This window comes from Phocoena phocoena, chromosome 15, assembly GCF_963924675.1.
Source record: "Phocoena phocoena chromosome 15, mPhoPho1.1, whole genome shotgun sequence".
NCBI lineage: Eukaryota > Metazoa > Chordata > Mammalia > Artiodactyla > Phocoenidae > Phocoena > Phocoena phocoena.
Genome location: NC_089233.1, coordinates 50251015 through 50259742, shown reverse-complemented (window position 1 = coordinate 50259742; position 8728 = coordinate 50251015). Strand labels below are relative to the sequence as shown.

The 8728-nt window shown below is 42.9% G+C and overlaps 1 protein-coding gene across 1 annotated transcript; it reads left to right on the top strand.

The window, feature by feature from the left end:
• Nucleotides 1–219: 219 nt before the first annotated feature.
• LOC136135369 (adenosine 5'-monophosphoramidase HINT2-like) lies at nucleotides 220–3447 on the top strand. The gene is made up of 3 exons (XM_065893259.1): nucleotides 220–301; nucleotides 2653–2784; nucleotides 3044–3447. The coding sequence occupies exons 1-3, from the start codon at nucleotides 220–222 to the stop codon at nucleotides 3445–3447; spliced, it is 618 nt and encodes a 205-aa protein (XP_065749331.1).
• The last annotated feature ends 5281 nt before the right edge of the window (nucleotides 3448–8728 follow it).

The window sequence follows — 8728 nt, the reverse complement described above, 5'->3', positions numbered from 1 at the left end:
AAAGTTTATTGACTTGCCTTGTTTCCAATTTCATGAGCTTTCAAACAAAAATACTGTGTCCTCTTTTTATTTGTTGATTTTTAAAAATACGGCTTTTGTGCATGGTTGGTTCATTTTCAAGGCCATTTTGTTTTGTCCTAATATCAGTATGCTTTGAGAATTATTTTTCTTAAGTGTAAATGGCATAGAGGGCTATAAATCATCCACATGTATTTGACTATGACAGTAATTGTTTTTGAGTGTCGTAGATCAAAAACACAGCAGAGGATGGAGCCAGTGTGGATCCAGCAAGCTTTCAAAGGTATTTGCTTTAAAAGAAAAATGAAGTCCTAAGACTAAGGCTTCTAGTTTTCAAAGTGCTGTGCAGAATTTCAACCTCATGATCTTTTATCAACTTTGAAGGGGGGACACGGTTGTTGTCTTTGTTTAGTAACAGTTTTAAAAGTTTCCATTTTTGTTTCCATGGATAGTGTTGTGATTGTTTTTCTCACATGGTTTGAATTGTTTTACGGGGGGATCTCCATTCAAGCTGGGGTGCAGCTTCTTCATTTTGTACCTCGAAAAGAAGTCAAAGAACAAGAGAAAAGGATTTTATTTTGTTTTTTCCACAAAGACTAGACTAGTGACACACCTAGGCCCAGCGTGAAGCTTTCTAGCATGGAGTTCACTTTCCATCTGTATGACTTATTTGGCAGAATAATATGGTCCCAGGGTTTCTTTTTTTTTTTTTAATTAATTAATTTATTCATTTATTTAATTTTGGCTGCATTGGGTCTTCGCTGCTGCACGCAGGTTTTCTCTAGTTGCTGAGAACGGAGCCTACTCTTGCGCTGTGCAGATTTCTCATTGTGGTGGCTTCTCTTGTTGCGGAGCACGGGCTCTAGGCGCACAGGCTTCAGTAGTTGTGGCACATGGGCTCAGTAGTTGTGGCTTGTGGGCTCTAGAGAGCAGGCTCAGTAGCTGTGGCGCATGGGCTTAGTTGCTCCGCGGCATGTGGGATCTTCCCAGACCAGGGCTCGAACCCGTGTCCCCTGCACTGGCAGGCGGATTCTTAACCACTGCACCACCAGGGAAGTCCTATATATTTTTTTAAGTTGGATAATTTCTAAATTTCTTTTATTCCCCTCAGCCTGTTGTACCATGAGTGCCTCTCTCATGTGGCAGGAGCAAGTCTCAACCGAGAGAGTGAGAAATAGGCAGAAGGCTTTCTCTTTGCAGACCTTCCCATAGAATACATTTCTTCTCATCACTGCTCATAGCAGGGACAGAAAAGGAGATAATTTTCCTTCTCATTCTTGTTCATGTTCTGGCAACTGGACAACTTTCCCTTGGGACCAAAAGCATTAAGGCTGACCCTGTGTTTCCTCAACGTGGCAGATTGACTTTGGTTAAAAGAATCCAGTGAAACTCCCCTGGGAACACCAGGGCCACTAACTCTCTTTCCAAAATGCTGATTTACCTACATGGTTCCTCCATACATGGTACTTTTTCCACCAGTTCTTTTAATGGCACTGAGCTCTGGCTGTATGGTAAACTATGTCCAGCCATTTACTACATTAAGAAAGAAGCGGGTATTTATTCCATTCTGTGAGGTGCTGATTGGTTGTAAGACGTCCTTGTAAAATCTGTTCTTGCTGTTAACCTCATTTGTATGAAGAAAAAGTATTTGGGATTTGCCAAAATTGCTGAACGCGGGGCAGAGCAGTTGCTTCGACAGCCTCATGTTTGTTGAATTATTAGAAAATCCTGAGCCTGCAAGAACCCCAGGAAGTCTTCTAGTGTGTCCCTCTGGCTCTGGGTGAATCAGCCACTCGACATGGTCATGCATGTTACTGGGGCTTTCCTGTCTCATATCCATGCATCTCCTGGGAGCGAGATTACAAGACTTCTCTTTGTAACCTAATATGATACGTATCAACTTAGGCACCAAGAATTCATCCTAAAAACTAAGCTGACATCTTTCTGGACTGACTTAAAGCCAATTTTTGGTTGTTTTCTCCTCAGAGATAGAGAACTTTGATCTAATAACACTCCATATATTACTCAGCCACCCTGAGGGGCCAATCTCGGTTCCTTTAACTGTTTCTCTCCTCTGCTCTTTTCCAAATCTATAACCACTTTAGTTTTTGTCTTCTTTAAATAATATATTCTTTAGATGTCTGTGACTCATTTGTTTTAAGGTTTTTTTTTTTAATTGAAGTATAGTTAACTTACAATGTGTTAGTTTCAAGTGTACAGCAAAGTGATTCCGTTATACATACATACATATATATATATATATTCTTTTCCAGATTCTTTTCATTATAGGTTATTACAAGATTTTTTTAACATGCAAAATTTTGTGCTGTTTCAGCTCCCGTTTCCACTGTTTCCTTCTTAACCTACGTGCCAGCTGTGCCTCATTTAGTCAGGCCAAGAACATACACGTTATTCTATGGTGGCACAGCCCTGGTGACAGAGATGGCTGCAAAAAATACATACAAAGAGAATAGAAAAAGGATCAGGCATATTAACCTGTGTTTCTGTCTAGAACACAGACTACAAAGTATATACTTAATAAGTGAATTCTGCATAAATAAAATTTCATTCCTATGTTATTTTCCTTGCTGCCCGTACCACCTTTATTATTAATTTAAAAACTTTCTTATTAAGATATTTTGAAATTTAAAAGCGATCCCGGCGCGGCCGAGGGGAAGATAGCGGCGGCCATACTGCTGGCCGCCGGGCTCTGCGGGGCGTGCCGGGCAGAGGCGGTGGCGGGGCCGCGGGCGGCGCAGGTGAGAGGTGGCCGTGGGGCAAGGGAGGGGTCCCGCGGCTCTGACGCCCTGCAAGGCGGGGGGCCGCGTTCCTCCCCGGCTCCCCACGGCGTGCGCAGCCCTGCCGGGAACGTTGCCCCTCCCGAGGCTCAGGCTCCAGGGCTGTGCGGTGAGGTCCGACTGGTGGTCGCGGCAACCGCTCTTAAAGCCTCGCCGCAGGAGAAACGAATCAGCGATGGACGACAGCCTGCACAGGCCCAGGCACCGAGGTCGACACAGGGTCCGAGGAGCTGCAGGTGTGACTGTTGGGAATGAAGTGGCCAAGGCCCAGAAGGCAGCTCCTCGGGGAGCAGCTCCAACCATCTCCTCCTGGATCCTAGATCGAAGCCTCCCAGCTGACGTTCTGTATGAGGACCAGCAGTGTCTCGTATTCCGTGATGTGGTCCCTCAGGCTCCTGTGCACTTTCTGGTCATTCCTAAGAAGCCCATTCCTTGCATTAGCCAGGCTGAGGAAGAAGACCAGAAGCTTCTAGGACACCTTCTCCTTGTGGCCAAGAAGACCGCAAAGGCTGGGGGGCTGGGTGATGGCTACCGACTTGTGATCAACGATGGGCAGCTGGGCACACAATCTGTGTATCACCTGCACATTCACGTACCTGGGGGCCGACCGCTGCAGTGGCCTCCAGGTTGAACCTATCAAATGACCAAGGACCTCAGACCTGGGAACTTGGATGGGGTGGGGAAAAACGGCACGCTGTGATGCTAATAAACTTTCTCGTCCTCAATAAATAAATAAATAAATAAAAGCAAGCTATCTCTTTTTTTTTATATAACCTTAGGATGATGGAATGTGTTACATTGGAGATTTTTACATTAATTAGACAACTTCCTTGGGGTAGAGAATTAGCAATTTGGTTGATCTCCCAATGACTGGTATTTCCCAGGAGCTGTTGTGTTCCCCAGAGTAACACTGATAAAAAGAGACTACTCCCAGAATGCCATGGGCCTTTTCAGTTCAAACTAGGATGGGTGTAACTTCTTTACTTCCTGAAGCTATATCAGTTACAAATATGTGGAAACAGAGAAGATTAAGCTATTATGGAGAATTTTCTTCTGAATAATTCATATTATTTTTCCTGTATAGAACTGTTCATTCTCCCCATCCCCTAGATATAAACTAAATATTGAAGGTTCATTACATTTCTTATGAATATCAGAATTCTGACCATGATGTTAGCTTTGGGAACAGGATGAGTTTTTAGTGTCCCAATAAACAGGATGTAATAAAAATTTTATAAAGAGCCAACTCTTTGCCATGTACTTTGAACATTATGTTTCACTAATAGTGTTTTTCTATTTTTCAACACTTGAGGGAAAGTAACTTACAATCTTAGCTTAATTATGCACGGTTCTGAAGTAAATCAAGATCATCCTTTCAAATCACGTGTTTTAGTAAAATTCGTCCTACTCTCAACACCCTCAATTTTTATTTTATTTTTTTTTTGCGGTACGTGGGCCTCTCACTGTTGTGGCCTCTTCCGTTGCAGAGCACAGGCTCCGGACGCGCAGGCTCAGCGGCCATGGTTCACGGGCCCAGCCGCTCCGCGGCATGTGGGATCCTCCCGGACCGGTGCACGAACCCGTGTCCCCTGCATCGGCAGGTGGACTCTCAACCACTGCGCCACCAGGGAAGCCCAACACCCTCAATTTTAAATCAATGAAATTTTAGGTTTTCTTATCTTACTGATGATGTCTTCCTTTCTGGAAGCTTTCCCGGTAAACTGGCTTTCTGCATGATTTGGTTTTCCCTTGTTGAATGCAGGGCCATCTTGCTCAGTAGGAAATGAGCTATATGAGGGCCAGTGGCCAAGGAGCTGATGTTGTTCAAGCCTGTCTGGTTCAGGGAACCCCTGGACTATTTACATGTACTTGACCACTTGACTTGTTGATCTCCCCTGTTAAGTAACTCCTCTAGCACTCTGGGTATTTCTTCTCCTGTCATTTTCCTGGAAATGGCTTAAGGTTCTATGCTTTCTCATATACATCAAATAATGGCTTGAACCTGGGCATAGAATAGATGGAATTCTATTTAAGTGCCCACCATTTTATCCTCATGTCTTCTCCTCCAAGAGGTATGAGTCCCTGGCTTCTCATGGCAAAACATCCACAAACCTAATCTTCTCTTCCTTCCTCTCCACCTCCTTCACCCTTTTAAAAAAGTCTTAGATAGATAGACAATTTTTTAGAGTACCGTGCTATACAGTCTGAGTGCTTTAGTGGGGGAGGATTAAGAGGGACAATTTTAATTACTCAAGTATTTGTTGGGTGTCTACTGGATGCAAGCTACTGAGGTCAACTGAGGTCAAATTTTTGCATCTGTCACCTCTAAAATGGCAGCGGTAGAGGACAAGCTGAAGCAAAGGTGTTCTGACTTGGTGTACAGATGTTATTAGAGATGACTTCACAATGGCATAGAGCACTTGGGACATAGGCTATAGGAAACAGAGCAAACAAAGTTGTGTCCTTCAATGAAGAGTGACAACCATCCAAGAATGGGGGAACTCTTTCAAGACTTTTTTTGAGGAAGAAAATAGAAGTGTCTATTGGCCAGGGCAGGTGTTTACCTGGTTGAACAGGCTTCTTAATATAGACAAAACCCAAACATTCAGGAAGACAGTGTACTGCTGCCGAGGTGATGGGACAGATGGGGCATAAGGAATCTTTTTACTTATATTGTCACAAATGCTAAATCTCTGGAAAAAGAAATAATAGCTAGTGCTCATGGGGTATTTACCATGTGGCAGGATTTATTTTCATCCTTTTGTATACTATCTAATTTAAACTTCATAGTAACCCCTTAAAAGTAGGCACTATTATTTTTCAGACAGGGAAACTGAGATACAAAAAGCATGAGTACATTGCCTAAATCCACATAGCTCACAAAAGATGCAGCCAGGCATTCAGGTTCCATAGAGCCCTTAATCAGAAAGTGGGGCTCCTTGGGATCATGTTTCCTGTGCTACAACTTGGGAGAGAGAAGCACAACATCTTTCTTTTTTAAACGTTAGTTTCCTAGAGAATTAGGGTGGTTTTATCTGCTTGAATACAGGTACCCAATCATATATGGGAGCGCATGATTGTTTTTAATGAGTGTAGACATTTCCAGGGAATTAGCTTGGAAACTTTTCTGCCTATGAAGCTCTTGTAGGTGGTTTTGCTCTTCTAGAAAAACGCGTACTCTAAAGTTTGCAAAGCAGAGCCCTGGAGCTCCCCTGGGAGAGTGGAAAGAAGTTTCCTCTTAAGCTGATTGAGTGAAAGCACCAGCAAAGTGGCATTTTATGGAAGAGGCTTGATCAAAGCCAGTGAAGCTGAGTATAATTCCTTAAATGTATCTTTATGTAAACAGGGGGGACTCAATACGATTTAAAAATAACACAGTAGAGTAAGTGAAACAATTGGAGATATGCATCTGATTCAAATAGAATTCAGCCACTGCAACAAAATTATCTGATGAGGGAGATTTTGTGTCACATGTTCAAAGCTTTCTTTAAGTCCTTAAGGGGTATCAAAATAATCAAAGTGTTTTCTTTGCTCTTAGCTGTCTTGTGAAAGAATCATAAATGGTTAAAACGTTTATGTTGATCAGAAACCATAGTTGGGAAATGAAAAGAAAGTGTTTCTGTGGACAAAACAGGGAGGGAGGAGACTCGGTCCCTTATTACAGCCTTTCTCTTAGAACTGTAAAGATCTCTCTGCCTCAGATCCTGACTCCAGGGTATCAGAAGCTCCTTGGAGGAGTGTGTCTTTTAATGTGAAGAGAATCAGAATTGGAAAAGGGATTTCTAAACTTGACTGATCATTGTAATCGCCCGGAGTGCTTTTTTAAAGGTAGAGAGTTTCAGGCGCCTCCCCTGGAAGTTCTAATTTAGCAGGTCCAGAGTGGACCCTAGGAAAAGGAATTTTAACAAATCTCCCTAGATGAGAGTCTTATAATCAACTAGGACTTGGGAGCCACAATCTAGTGCACACATTTTACAGATGAGTAGGCTGATGCTTGGCAAGGATAATTAAGATACTCAATTCCTATTGTACAGGTGAGCTGAAGCTGGGATAAGCCCTTTCTTATCTCTTTTCTATTTTTCTCTTATCTCTTTTCTATTTTTCCCTTCCCCCTCCTCCTCTGCTTCCTCCTTCTTCTTCCTCTAGCTCCAGTGCTTTTTTCAAGTCACTGAGTACATATACATTGGCCAGTTAGGGATGAGCGTCGTTTGTGTGTGTGTCTGTGAATGTGTGTGTGTCTGTGTATGTGCATGCCTAAGGTTGAGGAGCTCTCGGTGGAAGATGCTAAATATTGGGCTATTAATCCGAAGTGTTGTCAGATGAGTAAAAATCCCTGACTCTTGGAACTAAAATGTTTATCCTGTGAAAATATAATTATTTAGTGCACAGTCTCCTGGGAGAAGTAAAACACACACACACACACACACACACACACACACACAAGAAATAAGATACATTTTCCAAAGAGCTGTTCAAGAAAATATTAAATTTACTTTGTCCAAGGCTTACAATCATGTAGAAGAGTCATGACTTACATGCTAGAAAAGATAATTAGACAAGGTAGTGAAAAAGCATCCTTTTTCCTTGCATTTTTCCCTCCCCAATCCATTTTCTCCCCTAGTGGATTTTGAGCTCCTGAGGTCAGGGGCTGTATCTTACTCCGACTTAGATCCCTAAATGCCTAGCCCAATGTCTAACGTATAATAACAATGATCATAATAATGATTTATTGAGCATTTATTTACTTATGATCCTATCATATAGGTACTGTTATAACCCCATATCCCATATGGGGAAATAGCTATGCAAATGCCATCTGGCTTTTTAGTGAGTGTAGAGGAAGCACCGCCTCTAGCCTGGAATGGACAAGATGTTCAGGACCAGATGGGACTTTTTCCAAGACTCAGGGGATGGGATGGGTCAGATGAAGAAAAAACTGGGGCAGGATAATGCCTGGCAGAAGGAAGGATTGCCAATCTCCTTGAGAGGGTGGGAAGGCATCAAGGTAAGCATGCTTGAGAGTCACGTGCAGGATGTCTCCTTGGAGGAGGTTTGGGCAGAGAGACAGTGGGAATTTGGGATGGACCCGGAGATGGCCTTGAAACCTCGGTTGAGAACTTTGGCTTTTATTCTGTCCACATTAAGGAGCCCGAAGGCTTTGAGCAGGGGCACATCATGTTATAAAGTGCTCTTCTAGGATGACTGTGTCATGAGCATGGGGAGATCTGAGGCACCACAATTTGAAGTCCCTGTTCAAAGAAATAGGGAGATTTGGAGGAAACACCAGTTAAAGGGGAGAGAAGGGGATGAGCCTATCCTTGCCTTGATTGGGTTGGGATGCCCATGTCAGGTGGCTGTCTTTCAGGCAGCTGGAGCTATAGGGCTGGAGACATATATGGAATGTGGATTTCTCAAGCTGATAGTAAATGAGATCTCTGAGTAGGAGAATAAGCAGCAGGAAAAACAAAGGGTCCAGGGCCAAATCTTGTGCACCTGACATATTTGGGAAGCAAATAGTTAAACAGAGTCTGGCATGTAATAAACATTTACGCTTAATTAAAAAAATACCTTCCTGTATACGATTAACTGTTTCATGTGCTCATCTCTTATGTGTGTGTTTATCCAGAGAGATTTTTTTTCCTCAGCTGCTTGCAAGACATTCCCACCAAGTTATTTACCCTCTGGAAATCTCGCCAGAACCTCAATCTTAATACTATTTCCCTAACTTGGCTTTTTAATTTCCAAACTTGTCTTCTGTTCTGTGTCCCCTATTTCTGCAACAGCATCTTATCTTCCAGGCTCAAAACCCTTGACTTCCCTTTGTATTCTGCTTGTTTCCAAGGCCCAGAAGGTTGACCTCTTTGTACTACTGGTAAGTGCCCAGTCTCCTCTCCCACGCTGCTGGGCTTAAG

What these genes read in the sequence shown, in the direction of transcription:
- LOC136135369 (XM_065893259.1), top strand. Translation starts at nt 220, where the DNA reads ATGACAGTAATTGTTTTTGAGTGTCGTAGATCAAAAACACAGCAGAGG. An exon ending in GATCCAGCAAGCTTTCAAAG is followed by an intron (nt 302 to 2,652) that starts GTATTTGCTTTA and finishes TTTCTTATTAAG; the next exon opens with ATATTTTGAAATTTAAAAGC. An exon ending in GCGGGCGGCGCAGGTGAGAG is followed by an intron (nt 2,785 to 3,043) that starts GTGGCCGTGGGG and finishes ACAGGGTCCGAG; the next exon opens with GAGCTGCAGGTGTGACTGTT.